The sequence below is a fragment of the Balaenoptera acutorostrata genome, chromosome 2, assembly GCF_949987535.1.
Source record: "Balaenoptera acutorostrata chromosome 2, mBalAcu1.1, whole genome shotgun sequence".
NCBI lineage: Eukaryota > Metazoa > Chordata > Mammalia > Artiodactyla > Balaenopteridae > Balaenoptera > Balaenoptera acutorostrata.
The window spans coordinates 35,442,245-35,458,925 of record NC_080065.1 but is presented as its reverse complement, the minus strand read 5'-3'; the positions used below and the strand labels follow the sequence as shown (position 1 = coordinate 35,458,925).

The following is a 16,681-nucleotide window of genomic DNA, read 5'->3' as shown; positions in this document are numbered from 1 at the left end:
TAGGTATACTGGAGTTTAATTCTCATATTTTATTTGTCTATAAATCCTCTATTTCCCTTCCCATTTGAAGGCTATTTTTTTGACCAGTTACTATTTTTCAATGCTTTAAATAAGTTATTGTCTTCTGGATTTTGTTTCTTTTTGTTGAACAGTAAGTAGTCTCTCTTCTTGTTGCTTCTTTTTCTCCTTTGGCTACTTTAAAGGTTTTTTTTCCTGTTACTTTCTCTCCTATCTCCTGGTACTCCAGCTATACAGTGTTGAATCTGTTCACTGTGCCACATGTCTCTAATGCCCTTACTGTATTTTCAATCTTTGTTGTTGTTAATCTTTGTGCGTCAATGTTGTTACTTTCTACTTACCTGTTTTTTTAATAGTCCTCCATCCTGCTAGTAAATCAGTCTTTTGAATTTTTAATTTCAGTTATTGTATTACTGTAATTTATATTTTACTCTTACTTAAACATTCTAGGTCTCTGCTTTATTTTCTTGAGCATAATAATCATAGTTATTTATAGCCCTCTTATGACAACTCCAGTGTGTGAATCACCTGTGTTCTGTTTCTATTATCATTTTCTTTTCTTGGTTTTTGGTTACTTGACCCTTTGTTTGTTTTAAAGCATACCTCATATTATATGTGATTGGATGTGAACATTGTATGTTAAAAGTTTTTGGCTCTGGATCATGTTATTTTTCTCTTAAAAGAGTTAAGCTTTATTCTGGAATGTTGGCTTATCACACTGATTGTGTTAAAATTTGTTTTTTCCCTTTGCCTTTGCTCTAGGAAGTGGCTATATGGAGTCTCAAGTGAAAATGTAGATATTTAGCAGAACCTCTTCATCCTGACCAGCCTTGAGCCTTAACATCTTTCTTAGAATATTATGTACCTGCTAAAATTTCTGCTCAGTTCCTTGGCTTCTCAGCAGTAGCTTTTTGCTTGGTTTCTTGGACTTTAACTCTGCATTTGTACAACATAGAAATTGGCAAGTGCGTTGGAAAGGGGATTGCACGCAGATTCTTGCTTATGCTCCTATTTTCTTTTCTTTGAGATTTTTTTCCCTCAAGTCCCAGCCACTTTGGTTGCCCTAAAGTTGTCTGTCTCTCCAGTACAGGAAGATTTTTGCTTTCTTTTAGGACTCTATTCCCCTAAAACTGGGGATTGGCAAGTGTCCCCAGGGACAAAGCCTGAGTGGATATGGACTTGTGCTTCACTTTCCAGCGATTATTATCCATTGCCCTTTTAACAGTTGCTTTACAAAGTACTATATTTAGCCTTTATAGTTATTTTTGGCAGGAGGATTGGTCTGATCTGTTGTGGCCAGAAATGGAATTATATGTCTATTTGCTTCTTATTAAAGTTGTTTTAGATTAATTATATTCAGATAGCAGAAATGCTTTTGAATAGCAAATTATCTATGTATTGATATATAAGGTATTGATTAGAATTGTGAACTGTCTAAACATAAGTAAAAATGAATTATTCTTCCACATAAACCAAAGACTCTTTAGAAATTGAATAATTTAATAAATTTTACAGAGAAATGTCAGTTAAGTGATATATGAGCATTAATTTTTGAAGTACACTCACATTTCAAATTATATTTTGGTAAAATAGAATTATTGTGGCTAATATAAGACTTTTAACTTAGTTATAGCGTAACATTTAGGCTCTGGTTAAAATCGCAATTAAACGAAAACATAGGCTTTGAAATATTTTTCCTTCACAATTTTTATAAAATATTTGTGAACTTTATCAAAGATAGGTGAATATTTTTTCAGTAGATTTCTGATATTTTGCTTTATAAATATGTTTATTATTTCTGTATAGATGTATATAATTCTATAAATTACTTACTATATTCTTCTTTCCTGGAGTTTTAAATGAAATAGTTTTGAAATGTTTTATTATAATAAGTATCACTAGAGATATTAAATTAAATAAATATTTGCTGGTACTGAAAAATAACTTGTATTAACATTTACAAATACTATATTGACATGAACATGGGTCTGATCATGGTATTATACAAAAAATTGTTTAATAAGATTTTTATCAATAATTAAATATTTTATGTATTATTTAGGTGCATTGACATACAGCAGAGCAACGAGGTAGAGAGGACACAAGCACTTCGATTAGTCAGAAAGGTAGGCTCTATGTCTGAGAGTAAAGGCAGATTTATGATTTTCATGTTACGCATTTTACATTTTTAGATTTAGACTGTGAAATCTTTCTATTAAAATTGAAAGACTGAATTCTCATTAAACATTTTTATTTTGTTAAAATTATATATGAGTTATATATAGGTCTATTAAAACTTCAAGATAAGCATAGATATGTTGTGTAATTATTCTATGTGATTGGGTATAGGTAGGTCAGTATTTTTTATAAAATGTTTATTGTAAAGAATATTTCTTCCTGCAGTAGGCATATAAATGAAATTACTGCTTTGATATGTTATTGGAGAAAGAGGATTGCTTGCCTCCAACCCTTATTTTTTTCTTAATTATATGCTTGGAGTTAATTCTATTAAATGAATGTCAAAAATAATTACAAGCTGATTGTTTTGAAGATGAATTTGGATACATCAGTAGGCACGTGCAATAAACAATTCAGGCCATTGTACAGAATAAAAGGTCAAAATCTAAACTCTCCAAGAGAGGGTGTTGAGGATAATCAATAATGCTTCTAATGAGAGGCCTTCCAGGAGTTTTTTTTTTATTGTTATTTAATGTGATGTGATGCCCTAATGGCAGAGGAATAGAGTAAACTGAGAGTTAATTTGGTTAGGGTACAGTTTGTGTAAGAATTTTACCATGTTTCATCGTAAAGTATCATGTTTCATCTTAAAAACTCATAAGACTCATGCAGTGTATGTTTGTTTTAATGTAAAAACATCTAAGATTATTTAGCAGATAACTTTTTTAGCTCTTCTCCTTTTTTCCCACCTTTGAATACAGTGCATGCTCCAGAATTGCAGACTGTTGAGTTTGTGCATTAACTAGATCTCCTCTTTTTCCTTTTTCTTCCAGTTGTTCAGCTTATGGTTAGTAATAGTACCCACAGGTGAGCATAGTAAGGAAGAAGTAAATGGATGAGTTGTCTTAAAAGAAGTTTGCAGTTCTAGTTAAGAGTGGTATTGGAGATAGATTTAAAAAATATTTGTTATAGGGTAAATTGTTACGTTGGCACCGTGATTTGACTTCATATTTAAATACAAAAATTAGGTTTATGTTTTTTACTTATACATACAGTCTCTTCTACTGCGTGATTTTGAGAATTCAAGATAAGAAAACAAAATTTGTTTCTGAAGAACCTAGAATAACTCTTTGGTTATTTGAGTTATATATATGTCAGTATTTATCATACTAGGAATTAAAAGTGAGAAATTTAAAAATATATTAACATATTAAAAAATAAACTCATTACAAGTAAATATAAATAACATATTTTTATAAAAATAACTATATTTTCCAAAAAGAAAGTTAATGAGTAGAGTGGCATTATTTTAGATTTATACAAATTTCTGTAGTGTCCTGATAGAAGATACCTGGATTGTCATATTTGCTTTTGTATTCAGTCTCTTGCGATTTCACATGCAGTGGAGCCTCTGGAAAACTTCCATATGTACTTGTGAGAGTAAAAAAGACAAATAATGTCTTAGAATTACTATGAAGATAGTTTTCACTTTGCAGAATCTCTGAAAATATCCTCGGGACCCTCAGTTTTCTGGACCACACTTCGAGAGTTGCTGCCTTAGAAACTACGTTCAGATGAAAAAAGAACCCCAAATGGATTAAATTAAATTCAGCTTCTTTGAATTATTCACTAAATATTTTATTTCTCTTTTGTACAGTGTTTTGTACAAGTTACAATTTAATTTATAAAATGGCCCAGTAAAAATAAACAGACCCTTGAAACAATTTAGGAATGCCATAACAAAAATGTAATTTTATTTTGTTATCTTTTGAAGAAGGTAGATATCATTTGTGGATTCAAGGGCAGGAAAACTGCTTGTACCTGGTGGTAAAATACAGGCTCAAAGGAAGAGTTAGGTCACAGGATTCCTCCTTGGTTTAGCTAAAAGCAGTTAGAGTAAAAGGGAAAGCAAGGTTGCTGAATGAACAGGGACCTCTATTGGCCAGAGGAACTATAATTTCACTAATACTTCTAACAATTGAAGCACATAGTTCTTTTTTTCCAGCAACATCTTGGCAACTGAGCTAGTAGAAATTAATATTAATAATATAATTGCTAGGTCACTGTGGGTTCTTTGTATGCATTCAGAACAGTTTTAAAATTTTCTGTGAAAGTATTAATCTTTTTTAAAGGAAAAGCAAAAACATTTGTTGCTTTAGGATAACTTGCTTTATGAATAATTAAGGAATACTCATGTTACTTTTTCTTTCACCTATTTCATTCATTTAGGAGATTTTGTTTGTTTGCTTGGTTTTTTTTCAATGTCTCTGATTTTTTCATGTCTCTTTCTTGCTCTAATCCAGGCAATCCTTCCTGATTCTTGTCTCTCTCATTATCTGTATTATTTTCACACTAGTCAGATCTTGCTACTCTTTATCCAACTTAAATTTTTCTTATTGCCTGCCTAATTAAGCCATTATTTTCTTCATATATCATTTCTTTATTCATGCAATATGAGATTAATATATCACAGATTTTTTTTTTTATAGTTGAAAGGGATTCATTTAAAGGAATCACTTGCCCTTGATACACAGCAAGATATTGTCAAAGCCAGCGTGAAAAACCGAGTTCTCCAAATTTCCAAACCTACACTGGCCCAGGAATCCTTTTGGTATTAAGCAGAACCTGCTTATCTTGGCATTCAGAGCCCACTTTTGGGGCAACCAATTATGACCCGTCTCATTATGCCATTATATGTGTAGACAAGCTGCCCTCCACCACTGCTGTGATCACTGCTTCTATCCTATTCTTTTCATTTCCACCCCTTTGTATATTATATTCATCTTGCAGTCTCAGCTGAAATTTTAAATATTTCCCTTAGAGAACTCAGTGTTTCTCTAATTCTTTTATAGCAGTTCTACAAATTTATTACCTACTTATGATCTTTGATTTGTTTTATATATGTCTCTTCTATCATGCAAAAAAGATGATTAAACTTTTATTTCAACAGAGACTAAATTCTATGACTTTTCCCTCATTGATTACTCTGTGATTTACGAGAAAAGTATTCTCTGATTTACACAGAACTTAAGAGTTTCTTTGTGTATATTTTTCCTGAAAAATAAGAAGAGTGATTTCATTTATAAAAACTTTAAATTACCAATATCCATTTCATAGCTCTACACTTGAGATTCATAGAATAGAATTTTATACTTGAAATTCTAGAAATCATCGGATCCCATACATCCTCATTCACAAATGAGGAAACTAAGGCACAGAGAGGATTGGTTTGCCAAGGTAACAGTTTATTAATGGCAGATTTGGCCCTGGAAGCCAGTTGGTCTGGCTTGTAGCCAGCTCTTTTTAAAATACATTACATATGTCTTATTGTCTTGGGAATTTTTCTTACAAGCCCCTTGTAAGTATAATAATAGATCAATAAGTATTAAAATACAAATTAATATCATAAGAAGTAGAATTTTCTCACTGAGGAAGATCAGTTTCTTATACCTCTTTTCCCTTTCCTCCTTTCTTCTCCAACATGTTTGATTAATGAAAAATACTGTTTAGAAACAAATGTGAAAGTTTTTGTAGATTCTAAGGTTATTAGACATCTATTTTATGGTTGTGGAACAGTATTCTATAATTTCATTTGAAACTTGTCATATCACATAATGCTGCTTAAATGACATAAACCATTTACAAGTACTCTAGCCAATATAGATCTCTCCTTTGAACCTCCATAGGATTTAACTGGATATTAATTTAGTTATATTGTGTCCTCTAATTGTGTCATAGTATAAGTCTTATTTTTCAAAAGGATTATAAATATAGTAACACCCAGGACAGATTAATTATCCCCAGTATTTATCACTACCCAAACAGAATAAAACATTTTCTTCTACTCCCACTCCAAGGACCTGTTATTTTGAAATACTTCATCTACCAAATAGTCTTTTATTTATTAAAGAGTAATTACATAATTTTTCTTTCTGTTTTCCAAACTGAAGATACATTTTATCTGTTTTCAGTATTCCAAATATGTTATTGCCAATTAAACTTTTCATTTAAAATGAGATTCGACAAAAGTTTTTATCACCAGAGACATACTGTTTCCATCACAGTTTTTGAAATATTAAAAATAGATTATGGAGAGACTGCTGCCTGCCTTGAAGTAGCAAATAACCATGAGTGAGCTGCCCATGACAGGGACCTGAGGGCAACCTCTAAGAGCTGAGGGTAGTCCCCATAACAACCGAAAAGAAAATGGGGACTTCAAAAAAAATAGATTATGGATTATTAAGTTTGCCTTTCAGTATAGCAACAAGTGAGAGTTAGAGATAGGGAGATGATGAGGCATCGGTTGCAGCAATCAAAGTAAGAATGAGGACCCAAATCAGAGTTTGGTGGTGGAAAGACTTGAGTTAATGAGGTAAATTGATAGGATGTAGTGGTGATAATATATGGGGAAGGAGTCAGGAATGTAGTAGTACAGTAGTATGTTTGCAGCTGTTGTCACCACTGATTTACTTTGTCTATTTACTGAAAAGTTGTTTAAAATAGAGTTCCTATCCTAGAGGAGCTTAGAATGTCAGAAACATTGTATCTTGGTAGTCAACTAATTTATAGTCTGGACTATTAGGGAAAAAAAGCCATCTCTTTTTTCCATGGTAATGATTATTAACATTTATTGCATCAGTTATTAGTTATATTAGTCCTTTGACATGTTCATTTGAAGCAGAAGATTAAAATTAGTGCCTGGATCTTATAAATATTCTACAGTCTTAAACACCTCAGTCTGAATAAAATAGGTTTTAAAAATGCATTATGAAGTAACTTCTTTTTCTGATTTCTCCCTGTTACAGATGATTACTGTGAATGCTTCCTTGTTTCCTAGCTCTGTGGCCAACTCATTAATAGCAGTTGGAAATGATGGACTCCAAGAAAGAGATAGAATGGTTCGAGCATGCATTGCCATTATCTGTGAACTAGGTCAGAATTTTCTTTGAGTAATGAAAATGTAGTATTTTAGAAAGAATATATAACACTTTTTAATGCCTTTAATACATTAATTCTTTAGGTATTGTAAAAAGATATGAAAAAGTAGGACATTCCTGATAGGGAAGTAGTGGACTTGTTTAAATAAATAATTTCAAGGTGACATTAAAATTCTATAAATTTTAAAGTTTTACTCATCATGAAATTTAATATATAGGAATTGTCCAGATTCTAGTAATTAGAATAAAATCTCTTAAAGTCTGGCTCTCAGACATTAATTAACCACACTGTATCTTGATGTGAGTGCAAAACAACAGTTCACTCTACATTAAAAAAAATTCTAAATGAAAAAGGATTTAAGAGTTAAATGGGGAAAATATGGGGGGGGGGAATGGATGACTATCTGAGCACGTAAGGAAAAGGAGTTTTGAATTATCAAAAGAAATCAAACAGATTTCAGCAGCTGTAGATTTTATTATAAGGAGCTAAGAAAACATTCAGTACCAGAACAAAGAAAAAAAATAAATGTAATAAATAAGTTCTTTACCATGACAGGTAAAGAACTTACTTAATATACAGATCAGTAGGAAAAATAAATAATTCTCAAAGAAATGCATGGCTGGTCAAAGTATTTTAAAAGTTCAACCTCACTTATAACCAAACAAATATAATTTTTAATGACAAGAGAAGATAATATTTTTCCCCACCAAAAGCAGAAATGGTATAGGTTACATTCACTCTTGATATAATAAATAAATTAATAACAAAAGTTTAAAGAAACAAAAGAGCCAAGCCTTATCATTGAGAGTCTAAAAATACTGTCCACAATACCTGTTGATTTAGAGAAAAAGTCAGAAATTTGATTAAGGAAATTCTGAAAAATAATAAAAATTTGACTACATGTCAATGTATGGGATGCCTGGAAAGTTGTATACTCGAATTAACTTCTCACTATAAGATGCTTTTATAATTAAGCAAAAAGTAATGAAAATAAGTGAGTGAACCCAAGAAATAGAAAAAGAAGAAAAAAAATAAATTTTAACATAAGCAGGAGGAAAGCAATAATGGTTCTGAGTCTTAGAGAGCAAGATAGATTATTTAATCTAATCTCTGTTAATGGAAGAAGAAAAAAATGACACAGGCAAACATACACTATTGTTTGAAAAATGCAAAAGAGAAACAAAAGATTAATAGAATGAGAAAGAGAATTAATAGGAGTTTTAAAAATTATGAGATAATTTTTTTATATATTTGAAAATCTTATTGAAATGAATGGGTTTTCAGAGAAAATTTTAATTTCCAGTTGACTCAAAAGAGTAGAACACATGATGGATCAAAAACCATAGAAGTACTTGATGAATTAATTGCCTCCAAAAAGACTCAGTTAGTTTTGTCTTAAAAAAATTATTTCAAGGAACAAATAATTCTCATATGGTATAATCTAATTGAGAGCATTAAAAATGTGGAAATTTACCAATTTTAATTTAAATGAAACTAGCATTTTATATATATAAACACAGATATGCACATACACACAAATACACGCATACATAAAATGAAATAATTAGAATGCTACTATGTTAACATTGTAGAATATTTATCTCAAATCACCACTCATACTCTTTCTTAAATAAATTTATTTATTTATTTATTTATTTATGGCTGCATTGGGTCTTCATTGCTGTGCGTGGGTTTTCTCTAGGTGCGACAAGTGTGGGCTACTCTTCCTTGCGGTGCGCGGGCTTCTCATTGCAGTGGCTTCTCTTGTTGTGGAGCATGGGCTCTAGGCGCATGGGCTTTGGTAGTTGTGGCATGCGAGCCCAGTAGTTGTGACTCACGGGCTCTAGAGCACAGGCTCAGTAGTTGTGGCGCACGGGCTTAGTTGCTTGGTGGCATGTGGGACCGTCCCAGACCAGGGCTCGAACCCATGTCCCCTGCATTGGCAGGCGGATTCTTAACCACTGTGCCACCAGGGAAGTCCACCAATCATATTCTTAATAGTGGATCTCTACAAATACTACATCCTTTTAAAAACTCTTAATGTTTTAACCAGGTTAGCAAGACAAAATAATAAATGAGTTTTACATATTGGAAAGAAGACATTATACATTGTAGATGATATATCTAGAAAACTCTGAATCAACTGAAGAACAACTTCAGTAATTCGGTACAGTGGAAACCTGAAAATATAGATGTAATAGATATATTTTGTTTCAGCAATAATCAGTAAATATAATGGAAAAAAATGGTACTATTTCCAAAGTAGACAAGAAAACTATATAAAACAAATAAAGTTAATAAGAAATGTGGAAGACGTGTGTGTGTGTTTAGGGGGTACTTTTCAATTTGTTTAATTGATTTTCAAGAAGGCAGAGCTAATCTATAGGTAGAAATGACAATATTTGTTGCCTTTGTTGTGGAGGGGGACTGATTGAAAAGTGGTGTGGAGGAACTTTCTACGATGATGAAAGTGCTATACCTTGATTGAGGTATTGGTTACAGGGGTATAGATATTGTTCAGAACTTACTGAACTGTACTATTAAAATCTGTGTATTTTACTGTAAGTAATTATACCTCAATTTAGAAAAAATGGAGAAGAAACCTAAATCTAAAGTTCAACTAGAATAAACAGGAAAAATTGAACTATGAAAACATTTTTGAAAAAGATTAAATGGAGGAGAAGGGAAAGATTTTTTTCTCATATTTTAAAAAACTTAAGCTGGGTTATTAAGAGAGAAAAAAATGAAAAAGAATCAAGGGTTGCAGACCCTGATATATAGAAGACTTCAGTATATCAAAGGTATAAAAATCAGTTTGGAAAGCATGCTGGGATAGTTGAATAAACATTTGGGAAAAAATGAGTTTATCAATATTAAGCCAAAGTCTATTTCCTGAGAGATTGAAAATTGAAATGTTAAACATGAACTCATTTAAAACACACATGTGAGTGTGCGTGCATTCAAAGAAAATGCCTGATCTTTGAAGTAAGGGAGGAGTTTCTGAGCTTAAAATCTAAAGTTAAATTACAAATCAGATAAAAGATTTGAAACAGATAAAAGGCTAATACTCCCACTATATAAAGAACTCCTTGCAATTGATAGGAAAGAAGAACCATTCAGTAAAACATGAACAAAAGATATGAAAAAATTCAGAGACATTAAGGAAAAAAATCAGTTTTGGGAAGTACATTCAGTGACTCTTATTAGGTAATTTATCCACGTGTCCTTTTAAATGTCATTGAGTAGAAAGTTTTTCAAGTCAGAAAGGAAATTAAGTATTAAAATCCCAGATTTCTGATTACATTTTATTAATTATCCCCTATATAATATATTAAGTTTTTCTTTTTTATTTTAGCACTTCAGAATCCAGAGGTGGTGGCCCTTCGAGGTGGACTAAACACCATCTTGAAAAATGTGATCGATTGCCAATTAAGTCGAATAAATGAGGCTCTCATTACTACAATTTTACACCTCCTTAATCATCCAAAGACCCGACAGTATGTACGAGCTGATGTAGAATTAGAGGTAGGAACTTTAATATTCTTTTCTAGTTTTAAAATATGACTTTAAATACATACTCTTACTTTGAAATTTTAAAGTTAATATGCAGCACAGCATTAATTATTAAACCTAAATTAACTAATAAGATTGGCTTATCCCAGCAGTATTTTATAGCTCATTCAATTTGGACTGAATTGAAAAAATTCTCAAGAGTATTTCATCAACATGTAAAGTGAAGTTTATTTTTTTTTATTATCTATGAAAACTTGACTGAGCAAATTAGAGCACAAGTAAGGTTTCATAGACATTTATGTATTTATTTAAGAAGACCATTTCTTTTTAAGGACTATAGTATGTTAATTGTGTGTGAATAGCTCCTGCTAATTATATACTATTTATTAAACCATGCTAAAACTCTCTGAACTTGGAGACACTTGTTGGCAACTAATGACCATATATAATTGAAAGAAATAGAATACATATCTTTTTTAAAATACTCTACAATTTCTTTTTTTTTTTTACTAATTCAGTTTTTTTTTTTTTTTACAGTTGGTCTAAAATAATAAGGCTACCATATACCTTTTTCTATAATAAAGTATATAGTAGAGGTTGGAACAGAATTATCACAAACTGTATTCTTTTTTTTTTCCCCCTCATTTTTGGCCATGCCCCGTGGCTTGTGGGACCTTAGTTCCCCTGACCAGGGATTAAACCTGGGCCCTCGGCAGTAAGAGCACGGAGTCCTAACCTCTGGACCACCAGGGAGTTACCACAAAATGTATTCTTATAGGTTATTTGTGTGAATGTATTACATTGTTGTCCATTGCAGATATCATTCAGAGTAAGTTTAAACCAAGGCTTTATTTGGGTATGAAATTATGCAAATTATAAAAGATTTATTGTTCCCTACTTTGCCTGTTTAAATCGTTTTATGAAACTTGTCTTAAATGTTATAGTTGTGGTTTTATTAGGGCTACTAGAAATATTTTGAGATTATAAAATTGACATTAGCCTGTATCATTAACTAACAAATTTAAGTACAATATTCTCCTTAATAAGTGATTTTAAATACATTATTCATGGGAGTCCAGTGGGAATAAGCTGGCATTTTTGATATTTTACAGTGTATTTCGATTTAAGTTTTTTCTTTATCAAGTGTAGAAAATGATATTTTAAGATTGGAGAGATGATAGCAATAAAGGAAGATATTGTGTATAGGCCTGTTTTTTATTCCTATATAATTGTACAGCAGATTAGTAAAGCCTTTGTGTAAATGAAAAAACCTCAAAGAATATGGTAGGTACTTAAGTACACGACTATATTTGCATAAGTTCTTTGAAGCCACAGATGTTCTTTTTTTCCTTAACAAGATCCCCCTAAAGTAGCATAGTGATTGAGAGCATAGACTTTGGGCTATACAGATCTGGTTTTGGTTTTTTGTTCTGTAACCTACTAGCTTTATGATTTTGGGCAAGTTATTAGCCTATCTTGGACCCATGTTTTCCTAGGTAAAATAAAAGTCATGATTTTTACCTTAATTATTGTGAAGAATAAATATTATAATAATAATAGTAGTAGTGGTAATAGCAGCAACTAACACTCTTGTAAAGCTTATAATGAGTTAGGCAATATTTCCAGGTGCTTTACATATATTCATTCTAATCTACATAAATGTTTTATTTAGTACCTGGCACATAATAAGTATTCAATAAATACTGATTGCCTTGGATATTAATCATTATCATCATCTTCTACTTTATCATTATCTTCATCCTAGAGTCTGCTGTTACGAGAATATTATCCTCATTTTTATTAATTATATTTTATAAATTTTCACTCTAACTTGATAACTTTGGTTTTTCTTTTCCACATACAAAGGAACTATTTTCATTGCTACTGTCTTGTTAGGCCCAAATCTTTCTTCTGTTAAAAAAAAAAAAAAATCCCTTTTAAAATTTACCCTGGCTTCTATTTCTATAATCTGTAATATATTTTGACCTCACACAGGAAAAAAAAAGGTACATTTAATATGATAATGTTATTAGAATAGGCAGTCAGTAAGGATTGTAAAATTGTAATTTTAATTTTTTATAATAAATTTTAAAAACAACATATTTTTTAAACTTATACTTCAGAGTAGGATAGTGTAGTTCATAGCATCTGCTATGGAAAACTAGAAAAGTTGAATAATTATGGAAATCATATATTTAAAGCAGTATAGAGCTGTGAAAGCAATAAGGACCAGAGGGAGTGAAAAATCTAGAGATGCCCTTGGGGGCACTGTAGATTTAGGCCACAGGCTAGAGGTTAAGAATATGACCTAGGCTTAGGTAGAAGACCAGACTATTTGGCAGGCATATGTGTATGTGGAGTTGACAAGCCTAGAGATGTGAAAAGTCCCCAGATCAAGTCTGATTTACCCTTCTAGAAGTTTGCTGAAATAAGAATCTGTGGAGAACAGAAGTTAAAATGTTTCCACTGAGGAAAACACAGTGGAATAGGCTATGGTCTCCAGTGCATAGGACACAGAGGCCTCCCACGAAGGGGGGTCATGGGCAGAAGTTGAAAGGCCTCTCAGAAGTAGTGAATTTACACTGATTATATGCAGTTGCTTTTTTTCCCTGGGGTCACTTACTGATCAGGACATAATTAGAAGCTGAAAATCCAGATACGCTTTTCCTGGGACCTGAAAAATCAGAACAGCTTTTGGCAGTTATGTAGTATTCAAGTGACAAACTGGGTATTTCATAGCTGATTTCCTGTTCTTGACATGTCCCAAATTCTGAAGTAATTCTGGATGAGTACCTGAAGATCTAAGTTCAAAACTTATGAAGTATGTAGAAAAAATCCCCAATTTCTCACTGCTAAGGAAAAAAAAAAAACTTGCTAAAGTCTCTTGAAAGTTTTGGAGGTCCATACTTTAGAAACACAAGAAAACCAAAGGTACACTCAAATCTTAACAGAATTGCAGCATAGTCTCAATTTAACTCAGTTGGTGACTAGGATAAGCTCATCAGTCCCTTTAATCTACCTGACTAACAGAGGAAAGGATAAACCTTCTCTGAGGGAGATAACATCACTTGGAACCTTCAATAAAATTTACAGTGTCTGACATTCAGTCAGAAATTTGATTGAGTGTCATACAAAAAGACATGAATATGTAACTGAAAACTCAAAAGAAAAGAAATTCCATAGAAGCATGTCCACAGGTGATCCAGATATTACAGCTAGAGGGAAAAGACTTTAAAACAACCATGATTAACTTGTTAAGGAAAATGGAGAAAAAGAAGAAGAAAATAGATGAAATAATGGAGAATTTCACCATATAATTGGAATGTGCAAAATGAATCAAATGGAACTAGTACAGAAAAATATAAAACCTGAAATTTTGAACTCAATGAAATTAAAAATCCATTTTGGATGAGAAGATATCATTAGTAAATTGAAAGAAAAGTCAATAAAAATATCAAGTAAAACTTTGAGGGGTGGGGAAGAGAAAGGAAATGAACAGAACAAAAAGGATAAAACATAATTGTTGTCTTTGGAGAAGAGAGAGAAAATGAGCAGAAGCAAATATCCAAAGAAGGAGTGGTCAAAACTTTTGTTTCTAAAACTGATGAAACTTCATAAAGCTCAAAAGCTCAAGATAATACAAAGAAAACAACATGTACGCACATCACGGTAAGGTTGTCGAAAACCAAGATAAATAAAAATCTTAAAATCAGCTTGAGAAAAAAGACTCTACTTTCAAAGGAACAAGTCTGACAGCTGATTTCCCAACAGAAATAATGGAACCAGAAGACAGTGGAATGGCATCTTTAGAGTGCAGAAAGAAAATAATGTCAACCTACCCCAGAGAAAATGTCTTTCAAAAACAAAGGTAAAAAAGATTTTTTAGACTAAAGAAAAAAGACCCAAGGAAATTTAAAGAAACACTATTCTTTCTTGGAGTCCTTGCCTTTATGTCATGAAGACAGTAAAGCAGCCTATGCTGCTTTGGTGAGGCACACGTGGGAAAGAACTGAGGCCTTTTGCCAACAATTAGCACGTTGTGAGTAAACCATCTTGAAGCAGATTCTACAGCTTCAGTCAAGCCTTGAGATGACTGCAGCCCTGACCAATATTTTGACTACAATTTTATGAGGCACCCTGAGCCATAACTGCACAACTGAACTCTTCTAGATTCCTGACTCACAGAAACGTTGTGAGATAATAAATATTTATTGTTTTTTAAAAAATGAGACAGACTCAAAGGAAGGTTAAAGTGAATCCTTAAAAGGAAAATGATTCGAGACAAACAAGGAAATACAGGAAGGAATGAAGGGTGGCAAAAAAGGTATACGTGACAAAATATAAAAGACTACTCATTGTCAAAAACAATATTTGTAATGTCTTAGGTATTTTAAATTATTTTAAAATTAAAATTCAGGCCACAGTAATGCAGTCAGCACAAGGAGGGGGTGGGGGGGTTGGTAAATGAGATAACAGTGGTTTAAGTTCTAAAATGAGTGAGCCTAACAGGGTTGCTAAATACAAGGACAATACACAAAAATAACTTGGATTTCTTTATACTAGTAACAAAAAGGAGAACGTAATTTATAAAGTAAAAACATTTAAATAATGTTCAAAAATAGGCAAAACAAGTCATAGTGTTAGAAATCAGGATAGTAGTCCTGGGGTGAGAACAAAGGGGAGAATAAGGAGGCTTTGAGGATTATAGGGAATGTGCTTAGTTTGAGAAAATCTATCAAACCTCACATTCATGATTTGTGCACTGCTTAATATGTATGTTAAATGTCAGTTTAGAAGTTCAAAAATTCAGTTTGTACATTTAAAAAAATCACTCAAATATATTCCTTGATGATGAGTTTGAAGAAATAAGTCTCTCAAGCAGTGTACCCAGTCAGAGATACAGAGAAGTGGAATTAATTTTAGCTTGTTAACAGGAAGAATACATTTTATAACAAGGACTCTTTTTCTTCTTCTTTTTTTGCCTTTTCTTTTTATTAGCGAATTTTAGCACCCTATACTGATTTTCACTACAGACATAGTCCAGATACAGCTGAAGGACAGCTTAAGTAAGTACCATGCGTGTTACTGTTAAAACTTTTAGATTTGCCTGATTGTACGTAGAGCCAGAGAAAAATGAGTTTAAGTAAATTTCCTATTTCATGGAGTTACAGTTCTCTCATAATTAGCTGTGGTTTAAAAAATTAAAAGTAAGCTTCGGGAAATTTAAAGACTTGGAATTAGTTTCTTATTATAAAAAATGTAAGATAGGTGGGAGTAGAAACCTAGATCTTTAATCATTTTTCTATTGTACATGTTTTTAGTGCAATTACATTGAGAGACTAAAGAATTATTTAATAGTGAGTAGAATGAAGAGTGGCCTAAATTGAGTAAGCAGAAAGATATACTGTGTAGAATTTTGAGAGTAAGGTTCATAGGAAAGTAAAAGGAGATAGAGTAAAGATTATTTTCTAGAAATGAGGCAGGATAATTTTCAGTCTTTTTGGAGAGAAATGCACATGTTCACTAGGTATTCTGGGATAACTATATATAAATTGATTTATGGATCAAATAATGTACTGTCTGTGAAGATTTTGCCAATGACACAGTTCCAATAAATATGCTATCAGGTATAGCATAGTAGATTGTTGGATTGTAGAAACACTTATTTTGAGAGATAGTATGTTTTTAAAATTCCTCACTAAGTTTGGGAACATTGTGAAATGGGCATATTTTTGTTGTTTTTCATTTTTCTCCTGAATTAAAAATAGTGGTTTCATATCTTTAATCACCTCCATCACTGTGGACTCATTGCATGCTAACATATCATGACCTGAGCTAAGAAATTAGAGTAGTCATTCTCTGTTAAAGACTTCTCAGACCTTATTCTTGCTAACTAAGTTATGAATTGGGATTCTTAAGCCCCTTTCTTGGCTTCTCCTATGACACTTGGGCATGCTCTTTATTGATGAAGAATGTATGCATTTTCTATTGCTGCATGACAAACCACTACAAATATAGCAGCTTAAAATAACAT

The 16,681-nt window shown here is 31.9% G+C and overlaps 1 protein-coding gene across 6 annotated transcripts in view; it reads left to right on the top strand.

Moving 5' to 3' along the window:
• The window catches only part of RICTOR (RPTOR independent companion of MTOR complex 2), a 144,874-nt gene that overhangs the window by 76,829 nt on the left and 51,364 nt on the right, over nucleotides 1-16,681 (top strand). For 5 of the 6 annotated variants that reach the window (XM_057539902.1, XM_028169037.2, XM_007192178.2 and 2 more), the window contains 4 exons: nucleotides 2,081-2,144; nucleotides 7,002-7,128; nucleotides 10,490-10,659; nucleotides 15,646-15,713. In XM_057539902.1, coding sequence (XP_057395885.1) covers nucleotides 2,081-2,144; nucleotides 7,002-7,128; nucleotides 10,490-10,659; nucleotides 15,646-15,713 — 429 coding nt within the window. Of the gene's footprint in view, nucleotides 1-2,080; nucleotides 2,145-7,001; nucleotides 7,129-10,489; nucleotides 10,660-15,645; nucleotides 15,714-16,681 lie in introns of those variants that run through there. The other variant, XM_028169040.2, reaches the window with a different exon arrangement.